The 15,276-nt window shown below is 34.9% G+C and overlaps 1 protein-coding gene across 1 annotated transcript; it reads right to left on the bottom strand.

Annotated features, from left to right (window-relative positions):
- Positions 1 to 161: 161 nt before the first annotated feature.
- LOC128982474 (facilitated trehalose transporter Tret1-like) lies at positions 162 to 4,510 on the bottom strand (the record flags this gene model as incomplete). Its single annotated transcript, XM_054401435.1, has 12 exons — positions 162 to 518; positions 677 to 785; positions 1,058 to 1,366; positions 1,414 to 1,542; positions 1,872 to 2,072; positions 2,120 to 2,248; positions 2,305 to 2,424; positions 2,472 to 2,600; positions 3,313 to 3,439; positions 3,522 to 3,575; positions 3,850 to 3,989; positions 4,340 to 4,510. Coding segments are annotated over 12 exons (1,944 nt in total), but the record flags the coding sequence as incomplete, so codon positions are not given.
- Positions 4,511 to 15,276: the final 10,766 nt, after the last annotated feature.

Here is a 15,276-nt window from a genome sequence, read left to right as displayed (position 1 = left end):
TTTTGTGTTTTAAGGTTGAAAATCTGGATTGTAATGAAATAAAAAGATAAAAGAACCAACGTGTTTAAACAGAAAGGGTGCAGAAATCAGCTATTTTGCTGTTGTATTAATTGATAAAATAGTAGTTTACAGTTAATTGTAGGGGAAATGTATTAAGCAATAATCTAAACTTTTAATTAGTGTATACTTTATTCAAGAGACAGTTTCTGCTTGGTCCTCGACATGTTTCTGTTGCGAGCTGACCAAGGGTGTTTTGTTGAGCAGATCCAAGATCTCCTGGAGTGTAAGACCTCGAGTGTCTGGTAGGACGAAGATTGTGAACAGCAGTGCTGCCACACAGCAGGCTGAGAAGATGAAGAATGCGAAGTGTGCACCCAGATGGTCAGAGACACTGTTGAAGAACTTGGTGATGACAAAGCCAAGCAGCCAACAGAAGGAGGCCGTTATCGCAGCCGCGAGAGCCTTCACATTGGAGGGAAACACTTCCGCCATCACCGCCCAGGGCAGTGGGCCGAACCCTATAATATAGGCAATTATTCGGATCATTATTCATCAAATAATTGTTAAGTAATTGAATACAGAATTCAAATTCTAAAACAAAACCACTTTGTGACCTAAATTTTGTAGATGTATTATAAAATAAATATTTTTGGTATAAAAGGTGTGTATAACTTACCCATTGTGTAGCAAAAAATAAAAAGCACCAAACTCGTAACTGGTACATATCCGTAAGCCGACATATCGTGGCTTGAACTCATCAAGTAGAAGTATACTCCCAGTATTGCCTGAAATATAAAAGCATGGCATTAAATTAAATAACACATAGCCTTCTCTTTTATGCCATTTAATTATCAGTAAATGTAAAAAACTTCTTGTAGGAAAGGAAAATTCATAAAAACCCTGCAAGTTTCTAGATTTATAGTAATTATGTTTTAAATCAATTGTTTTACGTGCTCATAATGCAAAAAATTACCTACAGCCACTTTGAACAAATCAAAATGGAATTTAACAGTGTACCCTACTCTTAAAAAATCAAAAAGTAATGTTATAACCATACCTGGAAAATTGCCATTCCAACAGCAGAAAAGATAAACATTTTTTTCATTCCAAAATAACGAGAGAATGGTATGGCAAAACCTCCAGCAACAAACAGCATGATACCAAGGATAAGAGTAGAGACACTAGAGGAGAAAGAGGTGCCAGCCATGATGAAGATACTCTGACCATAGAACAGCACAGCGTTGACACCAGAGATCTGTTGTCCAGCAACCATGCCACAGGCTAGCAACAGACCCATGCGGTTGCCTCTTGTGGCCACCAGGTCTGACAGATGTGCCCTCTCTTCCATAGATCTGCGCACCTCTGTCTGGACATAACCAAGCATTAATGGAGATATTCTACCTAGAACAGGACAGCGTTGACACCAGAGATCTGTTGTCCAGCATCCATACCACAGGCTAGCAACAGACCCATGCGGTTGCCTCTAGTAGCCACCAGGTCTGATAGATGAGCCTTTTCTTCCATAGATCTGCGCACCTCTGTCTGGACATAACCAAGCATTAATGGAGATATTCTATCTAGAACTGGACAGAGTTGACACCAGAGATCTGTTGTTATCCAGCAACCATGCCACAAGCTAGCAACAGACCCATGCGGTTGCCTCTAGTAGCCACCAGGTCAGACAGATGTGCCTACTCTTCCATAGATCTGCGCACCTCTGTCTGGACATAACCAAGCATTAATGGAGATATTCTATCTAGAACAGCACAGCGTTGACACCAGAGATCTGTTGTCCAGCAACCATGCCACAGGCTAGCAACAGACCCATGCGGTTGCCTCTAGTAGCCACCAGGTCTGACAGATGTGCCTACTCTTCCATAGATCTGCGCACCTCTGTCTGGACATAACCAAGCATTAATGGAGATATTCAAGCTAGAACAAGACAGCGTTGACACCAGAGATCTGTGTCCAGCAACCATGCCACAAGCTAGCAACAGACCCATGCGGTTGCCTCTTGTGGCCACCAGGTCTGACAGATGAGCCTTTTCTTCCATAGATATGCGCACCTCTGTCTGGACATAACCAAGCATTAATGGAGATATTCAAGCTAGAACAAGACAGCGTTGACACCAGAGATCTGTTGTCCAGCAACCATGCCACAAGCTAGCAACAGACCCATGCGGTTGCCTCTTGTGGCCACCAGGTCTGACAGATGTGCCCTCTCTTCCATAGATCTGCGCACCTCTGTCTGGACATAACCAAGCATTAATGGAAATATTCTACCTAGAACAGGCAAGCGTTGACACCAGAGATCTGTTGTCCAGCAACCATGCCACAAGCTAGCAACAGACCCATGCGGTTGCCTCTTGTGGCCACCAGGTCTGACAGATGAGCCTTTTCTTCCATAGATATGCGCACCTCTGTCTGGACATAACCAAGCATTAATGGAGATATTCAAGCTAGAACAAGACAGCGTTGACACCAGAGATCTGTTGTCCAGCAACCATGCCACAAGCTAGCAACAGACCCATGCGGTTGCCTCTTGTGGCCACCAGGTCTGACAGATGAGCCTTCTCTTCCATAGATAAGCGCACCTCTGTCTGGACATAACCAAGCATTAATGGAAATATTCTACCTAGAACAGGCAAGCGTTGACACCAGAGATCTGTTGTCCAGCAACCATGCCACAAGGTACAGAAGTAACAGACACATGTGGTTCCACGTGCATCCTGATAATCCTAGCAACCTTTACAAGTCCTTACGATGGTCTACTAGTTTGCCACCTAGTTATGTATACAGAACTGTACCACTACTAACAGAACAAAGAAAGCCCTTTATTCTGTTAACACGCACACTTCATTTAGTCCTGAATTTTTTCACCTATTTTGTTATGATACTATTATACATTAGAGTTAAGTTCTAAATAACAAATCTATAAGAATATAAATTGGTATTTTAATTACTATATAAAATTATTGATTGAAATTCTTTTTGATTCTAATTGTTGCAAAACTTTTTCAAATGGTTTTGCAAAGATTTGATGTTTGGTCTTCAATCTATTTCTGAAATAAAACAAAATTGTAATTGTTGAATCCTTATTTCTTATCTATTACCTATTAATTACATATATTCAACATAGTCGACATAGTATGACAGTCCTGGAGTTTAATTTTATTTCTAATCAAGCTCTGTGTAAGAAAATTTAATGATTAGAAAATTCAATGCAGTTTTGAAATTCATCATGGGACTTCACTGCCATTTGCATTCATTAAGGTTCACCAATTAGCTGTAAATTTAAGATAGGTTTTTCACCTGGATTTCATTTATTTCTTTCTGCACTTCCTCTTCTTTTCTGCCAGATCTCAGCCAAGTTAGACTGTCCGAGGCACTGGCATAGTCATTTTTTCGTAGAAAGTAGTAAGGAGATTCAGGAGTCAAGCTGAACAGAAGGAAGAAGAGAATCGCAGGAATAAAGTTCAACCAGATGAGGTTGAGTAGGTGACGTAAGACCAAAAGAGTACTCGATGAGATATCCTCCGACGAGGAAAAAGGCAAACATCGATCCCAGAGCTCCTCTTACATCTGGCTGAAAGATATTCAATTTTAGTTTAATTGAACTTTTATCTCAAATTGATAAACTTATTGTTATTTTTTGTTTAGATACTTAGAAGGAAAGAAACTGTATAACATAGGAAACAGAAATCACAAATAGGTAACTCCTAATTTCTTTTATTGAAAAGTTAAACAATTGCTTTATTCATTGGTGGCACATTTTCATGTTTTATATCTTAAGAATCTTGTGTTCTGAGCAGTAGTTTTGTAATATTCTAAAAGTGTAGAATCACTTACTTCAGCGATTTCTGCAACATACACAGGACACACCAGAAAGCGATTCCTCCACCAATCCCTCCAATGACCCTGCCTACGTACAGCTGCCATAGAGATTCTGCTGTCAGTAGAACCAGCCATGCCACCAGGCTGATCACAACCTGCAATCAACATTCAACTGACTAAATTACCTCTACAGTATTACACAGTATCTGGTAATTTATCGTCTAGCTGGCTTTAGATTAAAATTTTGTCTGCTGCGCGACATGATCTTCTGTAAAGCACTGTACTGTTACTTATTCTTAAATCCACAATTAATAGCTATCATAACTACATGTACTGACACTTAGCAGTGTCCTGCATTCTTTTGAATGCTAAATTATAAAAACCCAGATAGGTCAAAAATCTTAAACATTGTCAAATACTCTGTAACTTGTGAGACAAAGTGGTAATAGGTTTAATTGTGTTGAACCTTGAAACTCCATATGATTTAGTGAAAGGTGTTACTCACAGACAGTATGATGCTGCGTCTGCGGCCCACGTGGTCCATGAGCCAGCCGCCCAGGAAGGGCCCTGCTACCGTGCCCAGGGCCGTCAGAGAGCCAACCCACGAGGCTTCCTCATCATTCAGCAACAACCATGAGTCCGATGCCTGCAGCTTGGGAATAGTTGGGGAAGACAACTGTAGTGTGTGCCAACCGATGTGGATGCCAGATTGGCTGTAATTCCCAATTCTTTTCAGAACTTCACATGCAACTTCATTGTACCATAGATAAATCATACGTACTCTCATAAAAGCAGTCATGTAAAGTTATACCGTCTTCCGTATTGTGGATTGATGAGAGGGTAATGGATCTAAAGCTTAAATTGTATTTAAGACAGTTCTAATCACGTGGGCATTTGTTATAAATATTGGGCTTGTAACCCACGGTCATTGTAACTTCTAGAGTAGACAGCACGAATATGGTTTGATTATATATTCAATACTGTAATGCAGAATTTATACAGCTAATACACAATAACCAGCTAATGCTGTAACAATTTCTGTCAGACCATTTTGTGTGGCTTACTACTGTTGCATTCCCATAATAAGTTCAGATGCAATTAATTACCTTGCAAGTTTATCATTCAAAGAAGTTCCCAATTTGTTAGAAGTTTTATAAAAATAATATTAAAATAAAAGCTCATGGCAAATTTTCATGTACCTATATAAGTGTTTGTCCAACCATTATTGATATATTTAAAACTTTTTTATCACTATTTTTACTTTATGGCACATGTACCATAATTTGACAACAAATCAATAATCCACTTGTGTCTGGACCAAACACACATTTGAAGTAATTGTTGCCAGTTTAATTGAAAGAAAGTAGCCCGATTGCCCCATTGGTCAGGGTTTTTTCCCACCCCACACTATACTATTGTGCTGACAGCCCTTTCCACCCTTTTTTTATCGCCCAATGGTCAGTTCATTCTCATTCCTTAAACGGAAGTTGGCTTTTTCAGTAACTAGCATTAATGAGCTACAAATTTAACTAGCATATTTTAATTTATTTATTACTCGCATACTCTAGTAAAAAATTAATACGGTAGTTGACTGGACAGTGGACGAGGTCAGAAGTGGAGATGTGTGAAGAAAAAGTGTAACGCTAAATTATTCTTAAATATAACTATTAATCGTTTAATAATGATGTATTGCCCGTTGTTTTTCCCCTGCTATTGTTAAATGAACCATGGTCTGATGAAAGATAGTATCGTGTTTCCTAAATGCTACTTAAAAATTTAATATTTAGCAATTGTTAAATATATTATATTCATTTGTGTTAATGGCTAAGTGATGAATTGTTTTCTCGTATTTATCTATTTCATTTAAAATACTGTGATGTGGCCTCACACCCAATTGATTTAACAATCCTAGGTTTCCAATCAGACCAGCCACCCTTAAACTATACTATAAATCATCCTTCTACCTAAATTTACTATGTGGTTCTAGTATCTTAGTTATACTGTACAAATATTTACAACAGTAAATAAAGATGTTCAGTCAAATCCAAGTGTGTTTAATTTCTCTAATCCTGATAATCAGATAAATTAGAAGTGTTTATTAGTGATCTATGATAACCTTTCAATTGATAATCCTCAGCTTAAGAGTCTTTGTAATCAAAATTTCAACAAGTACATTGTAGTGTTCAATTGTAAAATAAAAGGAGAGTGATTGGAAATTTATCTTTTTTAGTTTTAAGTTGATTGATACTGTTTTCCAATCCCATTATTAAACTAGGATGTATTCTGTATTTTTATTGTCAGTGTAGATTGCAGAGCACTAAACTAACCATATCATGTCTTAAATAAACAAGATTTTGTATAGCACCTTGTATAAACAAGGCATTGTATAGATGTTAAAATGTGATTTCTTATTTGAAAATTTATTTCTCTGTTCGTTATTAAAAAAAGATCTATTTTCCCTTTATTGTTCTAATTTCTGCACATTTCTAGCTAGTGTAGTTAAAAATAGGCATGTGTAAATCAACATGTTTGATTCACCATAATTTCAGTAATTTGTGGTGGAATCCTAAAAAATGTCTGCCAGGAACCAAAATAAACCAACATTGCATTGATATGTGTAATATGGTGTGATAAAATTATTGTCATACAAATCGCCAACTTGTTGATTGAAAAGTCCTTTTATAGCAATGCACAACATAACTCACTCTATTTAAGTCCCGCAAAGATAGCAAAACTCAGGTAGAATTAAAGATAGTTTGTTAACGAATAGTGATAAAATTCAAGGCCAGGCGGTTTGCCATTTAAAATGAACTTATTCCATGTATGGCTTTATGTGACAGGAAAAATGTCTTGAAACCTGAAGGTTGTTACTTTCTGTCCTGAGGATTAATTCTATAGCCAAGCCACTTTTGTTTGTCAATGGGTTTCTAACACGGCTCCTATCTTACAATAATATTGTATTGTATAATCAACTTTGTAATTTATTTCAATCAACTTTAATTTAATCTTACTAATATTATAAACTAGCTGGCCCGACAGACGTCGTCCTGTCCTATTGTGGTTTTATGTCACATGCTCGTTCATTTTCAAGATGAGCTCGTTCGCATGGCTCAATCACGTCCTGGTTGAAGTTCGTTCGCTACGCTCACTCACCTTTAGGTTGGAGCTCGTTCGCTGCGCTCACTTGCCTTCAGGTTAGCTCGTTTGCTAAACCTAAATCGTTCGGTAAACCTATTAACTTTTTAATGTTATTGAACATCACAGAATCAAATTGTTTAGTTGCACCAGTAGTCCAATCATATAAGGAATTTCCCGGGAAAAAATTCCCGAAGTTTTTTTCTCAGTGGTTTCTTATGTATTTTTTGACGCTGAATCCGATTTTAAGCTTTGCCACCTCGCCAGAGGTGAGCTAACTTCAGAAATCGCAAAAAACTAAATAAATACTGTACATCTTTTACTTTTTTACGCATAACTCACAAACGGAGTATTTTTTTGCAATAACTGTCATTTACTAAATTAAAGTACACTAAATTCCCTACAATATACATACTATAACTTTATTTCTACGATGTTCCAAACTGACGATAGAGCGCGCTCAACATTCATAGTTTTCTTTTACCTATTGGAAAACGTAGGAAACACCATTATAAATCCTTGGATTAGACACCCAACAAACTCTATTTGATGAATATTGATTATTTTATAATTATATGGTACCATTAGGTCACATTTAGTGTTAAAAAAATGTAAGTGATGTTTATAGTCGGTAACCATAGCAATAAATAAATAACAAAACAATTTTCAATTTAAACTAGAGGACCCATGCTGATCCGCAGCGTTAAAATAAATATAATATCCGAAAATAAATAAAATTTATGATTTTTTATTGAACAATACAGTATTCTTAATCGCTTAAATAGAAGCCGGCATTTCACTGAAAGTTCTTAGAAAATATATAGGATTATATAATTATAACTGGTGAAATACATCTTGAATTGATGTAAGAATTCGAAAATAATCAAATTATGTTTTTTGTCGATTAATACAGTAGGTAAATATATGCCGATGCTTGATGTGAAATATTTGCGTGCATGACATCAATTTGCGACCTAAATCATTAAAATCATTAAAACATGGGGAGCAAATTTCATTTACGTTTAACCTGAGTGGGATTATAGATAAATACATGCCGATGCTTGATGGCAAATCTGTGCGTGCATACCTTCAATTTGAGACCTCAATCATGTTAATCGGCTGGGTAGAAGAGCCAAACGTAGTCGGAAAAGAAAAACAATTTTTTTATATATAAGATACCTGTGAAAGTTATTATTATAAACCAATGTGCCAATTATAAATATAGTTTAATATGCTGGGGCTGCAGTATATATTCCATTTTCCCCATATATGTACATTATATAGATAGTATGTTTATAAAATGTACACACTATATACAGAAAATAGACAGAGATGTTGACTGATATGCTATAGACGAGCTTCTATTTACTAAATTAACATGTACAACTATAACTTTTATTTTTTTATTTTCTCCTCACTTTTCGTTTTTATTTTCTTGACTGGCTAGGGGTCCAGTCTAGTTTCAAGAGAGCATCTGGGGCAGGGCTTCATAAGGTAGTAATAGGAACAAATGAGTTTGCAGTCTTTCTCCAGCCCCAATCCTCGGGTGACAACTTCTTTCTTAAACTTGGTTCTGGGAGTGTTGTTCAGCTGCAGCTTCAGTTGGTGTAGAAGAGATAATATATTACCATTCATCTTATAAGCTGATGTAATACAACTCTTGAATCGCAGCTTATTCAGCTTGTTAGTTATATGGTTACCACCATACAAGGCCACCAAGAGTCTCTCCCCTGCCTCGGTAATTTCGTTTGTTGTTGAATTGGGATTAGAAAACCGGCAATGATAGGTATAGAGGTCGTTATGTCTTATGACTCGACGTCCGATCTATTCCAACAAGGTAAAGTAAAGACACTAAAGATAGTCAAGAAAATAAAGACGGCAAGTGAGGTGAAAATAGGAAAATAAAAGTTATAGTTGTACATGTTAATTTAATAAATAGAAGCTCGTCTACAGCATTTCAGTCAACATCCCTGTCTATGTTTTTTATATAGCGTGTACATTCATAATTATACCATTTATATAATGTACATATATGGGGAAAATGGTATCCATACTGCAGCCCCACCATATTAAACTATATTTTTAATCGAGCCTGTGATTTATAATAATAATTTTTAAATGTTTTTTAATTGAAAATTGTTTTCTAATTTTTTTTAAGCTATGGTTACCGACTATAAACTTCACTTACATTTTTTTACCACTAATGTGACCTAATGATACCATGTAATTATAAAATAATCAATATTCATCAAATAGAGTTCGTTGGGTGTCTAATCCAAGGATTTATAATGGTGTTTCCTACGTTTTCCAATAGGTAAAAGAAAATGGTGAATTTTGAGCGCGCTCTAGTGTCAGTTTGGAACATCGTAAAAATAAATATATTATACGTATATTGTAGGGAATTTAGTGTACTTTAATTTAGTAAATGACAGTTATTGCAAAAAATACTCCGTTTGTAAGTTATACGCAAAAAAGTAAAACAAGTACAGTATTTTATTAGTTTTTTTTGCGATTTCTGAAGTTAGCTCACCTCTGGCGAGGTGGCAAAGTTTAAAATCGGATTCAGCGCCCAAAAATACATAAGAAACCACTGAGAAAAAGACTTCGGGAATTTTTTCCTGAAAACATCATCTTTTTCCCTCATATGCTTGGACTACAGCTGTTAAGATTCTTTAATTCCATTCAAATATGAGTACTCATAAGGTTAACATGGGAAACTCCAGAGCCACTGGGGCGGAGCCCTATTGACGGATCTGCACCAAACTTCACACAAACCATCCTTGAATGCTTAATAATGCCTGAAAGTTTCATTACAATCTGTCGAGCGGTTTTGGAGTCCATAAATGACAAACATACAAATATACAAACATACAAATATACAAACATACAAACATACATTGGATTTTATATATAGATGTGAAAGTTTGAGTGTTTGTTTGTTTGTTTGAAGTTCAATCACGCATTAACTACTGGACGGATTGGGCTGAATTTTGGCATGATGATAGCTCACATTCCCGATTAACATTTAGGCATCATTACATATTACCTCAAAAATCCTTTCGGGCTCCGCCCCATTGGCTCCGTAGTTCCCCATGTTAACCTTATGAGTATTCATATTTAAAGGGAATTAAAGAATTTAGTCAGCTGTTTCAACTAAAAACGTTGGTTCTATGATATGGAAAAGCATTAAAAAGTTATAAGATTTACTAACAGGGTGCGGTGCAGCACTATATTTTTTTGCATTTATGAAAACAGCTAATTTGAACTAAAAAACTGTGATTCGCAATGAGGACTGCCGAAGTAGGATTGTTTACAGTTAGGTATGTTTATGTTTTTAATTTCATAAATAATTTATGATATTTTGGGAATTGTTGATAATTTATTTTTCTCTATTGTTTAGGTGAAGTGGTAACAATTATGACTATGGTAGATGTACACATATAGGCCTAAATACTATAGAATACTGTAAATTTAAAAAAGCAAATCTTATCAAACTGTGTTCTCCCTTATTGCAAACGCAAAGCTTGAGTATAACTGCAATAAGCATTTTATACTTATATTCAACCCCGTACGAAGGACGGATACTCTGCTAGTATTTTTATAATTATTTGTTTCCAAGAGTAATAAAAATGTATTTTATAATTATTGAAAGAAAACATTATCTTTAAGCATTTTTATGTATTTTAACTATAAGTTTCAATAATTCAGATCAAAAAAGAGAACCTAATGTAGTGAAAGAATTCAAGCCAGTTAGAAAGACCATTGTTGGGAAGTGAGTGCCAACGCTGAAAGAATGTTGGCATCAGCGCTCTTGGAAGTGGAACGGTCAGTTCGGGCTGAGGAGTCAGAACAGATACATTATTGTAAGTATGGTGGTATGCTAACTAATATTCAAATATGTAACTTTTTAAATTTTCCTTTTTTTATAAATTTCGGCCCTTGCGTCAAAGTTACTCTTATTTATTTTGTTGTGATTGCCCATCAAATAATATACCAATTGATTATTTTGTTTCCAAATAAACTAAGTGATTAAGTTTAACATGCGATCCTTTATTAATTCATTCCCATTAATTCATATCAGGTGGTGCCAGCGGTTTAGCTACTAGTTAAAAGACCATTAGCTCAGTAGGTCGTACCTAAATACAATTACATAACAATTATTACCTAAATGAGACTTAGCACCTACGTACAACACAAAATATATTATGTACAGAACCCTACTAATGCACCATAAATTTTTCTGTGTATTAGTGTACCAAAATAATTATTCTAGGTGGCAATTATAAAACGTAAATTCCAACTCAGCTTTTACGCAATAAAAAAACGCATTTACTATTTTGTGATAGTCTCTAAGACAAAATATGAAAACCGATGATATTAATAATGAATCTTCTAAAAATAATGATGAAAATGGTGGTCAAGTACATTAGTACGTACCGCTTGATTTTTACCAGCAAACTTTGAATATCAATTTTAAAACAACTAATTAACCTACCTATTGTTGAGATTGAACATTAATAAAGTTTTCTTCATGATATTTTTTTTCACTACACCACTGTAGGTATATGTGTAGTAAGTGGTATTACACTAATTAATTATCAATTGGCTCAAAATAATTGTCACGACATTGTTATTTCGCATGGTAGGTACTTAAATTAGTAAAGGTTATATTGAAAACAATTTAGCCTTCTACTTAACTCACCTGCAAATGCAGAGAAGTAAAGGTTCCCTTTAGGTCCAGGCAATGAGATCTTCATGGTAACAGTTCAGTTGAGACTGGGGCTTTGTAGAGTTGTTAGTCCACTTGACAGATAGGCCTAATGCTGTTTACTGTTAGCACTTTAAGTAGCCAATGTGGTGGTTTCAAAGTAAAAACAGCTTACGAACTTATCATAATTTTAAAATTTGCTCCATTAATTAATTTTCAAACATGAATTTTAGTTTTAGGGCATTAGTATTGCTCTAGATATTTCTTACTTGTTTGAAGTATAATTTTTACTCAAAACTTGTATTAAAACCCGCATTTGAGTCCTAAATAAAACAATGATTACCACATTATGTCTTTTTGTGACCACTGATTTTCACATTGTATTAAATGGTAACTGTATTAAAAATATATAGTTTCTAGGTCAAGAATAAGTGTAAGTAATCCACAATACAACCTGACTTTGAATCTGTCTTCTACAAGTTATGTGATAACTGTAGTGAAAGTTTGTCAGAGCCGGTCTGACTGCCAGTCAACACAACACTGACACTGCCACAGGATGTGTAGGTCTAGCCACATTATTGTGTGCAAATCATCATTCTCACCACACACATCCAACTGACCGATAGAGATGAAATCTAAAGTTATGAATAGTGCATTGAGCACGTGACTACGCATACAAATTGAAAGACAGCTTTAAGCATCCTCGCTCAATGACATCTTTGTGTACAGTTTGATAACGTGTGAATGGTTATGATCTGTTTACAGTTTAACTGATTTGTTTGTAGCACATATGAATATTTTAAATGTTTTGTTAGATATTTTGTTATGTATTTAATTTTTTATTTTGAAGCATGGACAAATGGGTTTTAGTCTGTTTAGCCAAGTTCGGTTCTGGTAGTTGACCACAATTTTTTTACACAAACAGATAAAAAGCTATTTCATCACTTGTAAACGAAAATGGCTGATGTCAGCTGAGCTTTACAAAAACCAACTTTTTCCATTCTATCAAATTTGATTTTGCCTGTCTCAAAAAAACGTTGGCCGTTGGCCTGTCACAAACAAATTAGGTTTTTACTCGTCACAACAGGAGTGCTAGTGTATGTATTCTTTTATTACAGAACTGAAAATATCTGACAGCTGACACTTAAAGAATTTGTATAACTATGATATGAAACCAGTAGACAATGAATTTATGTTTCATTGGTGAATTAATTAAACAGAGAAGCTTTGTGTAATCATTTGCATTGTGATAAAAAAAAAGTTTTATTCACCACTTGTTACAAAAGATCCATTTTGGGCTCGATAGTTGTTTCCGCACTCGGCTTCGCTACGCTCATAAACCACTATCTTTCCCTGAAATGTGCGGTTTTTGGTACCTACTACTAGTAGTGAAATATACCAATAAACCATGTAGAAATCAGAAAAACTAATTCAGCAAAACTCTAAAACCAAACACATGCAACTATACCAAACTTTAAAAACCAATCAAATATTAGGTTAAAAAAGTTAACACTCATTCAATTTAAATCACATATATTTAATTGAAAACCAATATGAAAACATCAATGATATAAAAATACAACTACAGTATTTATAAAACCAAAAGCTAACCCAATAAAATGATGATTTCAAACAGAAATTTAACTAAAAACCTGTAAAACCATGTTAGTTAATTATTAAACCACAATAAATAAAATGATACTTATGTTGTATGTTCGGTGGAAAAATGGAAGTCTTCTGAAATAATGTAGGCCTAAAGGATATTTACAAACAGAACTTAAAACTTATATTTATTTACACACGCCCCTCAAATCAACATTTCAAATTTCAAGTTCTGGAAATGATTTGCAGTAATAATAACATTTATAACCAAACTTCAGCTTTTCTTTGTCAACTTGTATAACTTAATTGTTGTTTGTTAATATACAAAAATGTGGTATAGTTATTTGTGCAACTAGTGAGAAAAGTGAGCAAATGACTCACTAGAGAGACATCCTTACTCACGAGCCGTAGGCGAGTGAGGCAATTGTACTTTGAACTCGAGTTGCACATTATACTTTTCCTACAGTTACCACAAAACAAATAAATTGGTGAAGAAACATAACCTATTGTTACACAGAAGTGAGCTTTTAATATAACATTTAATGTGAAGTGACAAATACAACAGTACAACAGCTGACCAGCTGATTTACAGCCAGTGCTGCCAACGTATTTCGCGCGCATACGACGTTGCCTGCATGTTACGCGCCCACTATTTCGTGCCTTCACGTTGCAAATCTGGAGTGAGACAAAGTAATTAGAGTGAGACAATGTTAACATTGTCTCACTGATGAGCGAATTGGCCACTTTGCTTTCTCAAATCAGTGAGAGAACATGTACATTGTTAGGTAACTGTAGGAAATAGAATTTTAATGAGTGTTTCAGTTGTAGTTGTAACCAAAGAGTTGACAGATAGTGATGGCAGAAGGTCTTTCTTTAGTTATTTTGTTAAATTAATGTTAACAATTTCAATCTCAATCAAAAAGGATAATCATACTCAGGGCCAAGAGAATCAAACATTTGCCTGTGTTTCATCAAGGCAGTATAAAAATATGAAATATAGAACAAAATGTTGAAAACAAACACAAAAAACTGTTGGGTTATTTCCATTCCGATACAGGAGTCTTTCAATTTCATCTTGATAAGAGATATCATAGACAAAAGATTAAATATAGACTGTAGCTGTGCTGCGGTTACCATAGGTTCTGGCGCACACCGTTGGGAGTGCCGTATGTTATGCAGCGCATACCCCGTAACTGCTTTTTTTGCCTAACTAGGCTACTAAGTTTTTCCATGTTTAAAATTTGTTGAAAGGAAACTGTCATGCAAGTAATAATTCAATTTAATTAATATTTTAAAGTTGCATAGCTCATTTTATGTTTTTGATTCAACATGAATCTTGGGCTAAATTTTAGCTTGGTGATTCGTCATGGCAGTAATCGTTACACCCTAAAATCATTAGGGTTGAGTGATTCTGGCACAAACAGTTTTAGGACTGATTCAAGTATATTCTACAATGATTTACAAAATCATACTAGGATTTGATCAGTTTTGTTTAACTGGGATACTCTCTATCCAAGATTGCACAGACATCCTTTGCTATATTTCTCTGATCCCTAGATCATGAATAAGATTACATTGCTTGTTTTTGAGCTTGAATTATTTCCTGGAAAATTTTAGTGATTTCTCTTTGATGATAAAAATGCCAAGATTTGGATAAAAATGATATACTACCTGTATCAATAAATACATAAAAGATTTGTGAACTTTAGAATGACTGAGCTAGCTCTATTATTCTAAAATCCACAATTACATTTTAGTTTGTCAACCAAAATTGTAACTTGTTACAGATAAATACTTATCATAAATAAAAAAAAAATAATTTCACCACTGTATTATTTGATCAAACCCATTTTCAAATGCTTTATTTACCCTTTCAGCATTTGAACACAGAGCACTCCAGCGAACCCACCTGCCATAGTAAGTCATTTTTCAACGGTAAAGGAGAACTTGATACATTAAATACCTTTTCAAAAAAAAGGCACTAAAAGAACTAAAAA

Source organism: Macrosteles quadrilineatus, unplaced genomic scaffold (genome assembly GCF_028750875.1).
Source record: "Macrosteles quadrilineatus isolate MER2022 unplaced genomic scaffold, UCM_ALF_1.0 Scaffold_371__1_contigs__length_84190, whole genome shotgun sequence".
Lineage (NCBI taxonomy): Eukaryota > Metazoa > Arthropoda > Insecta > Hemiptera > Cicadellidae > Macrosteles > Macrosteles quadrilineatus.
The sequence above is the reverse complement of the archived record's forward strand: the minus strand, read 5'-3'. Positions and strand labels throughout refer to the sequence as shown.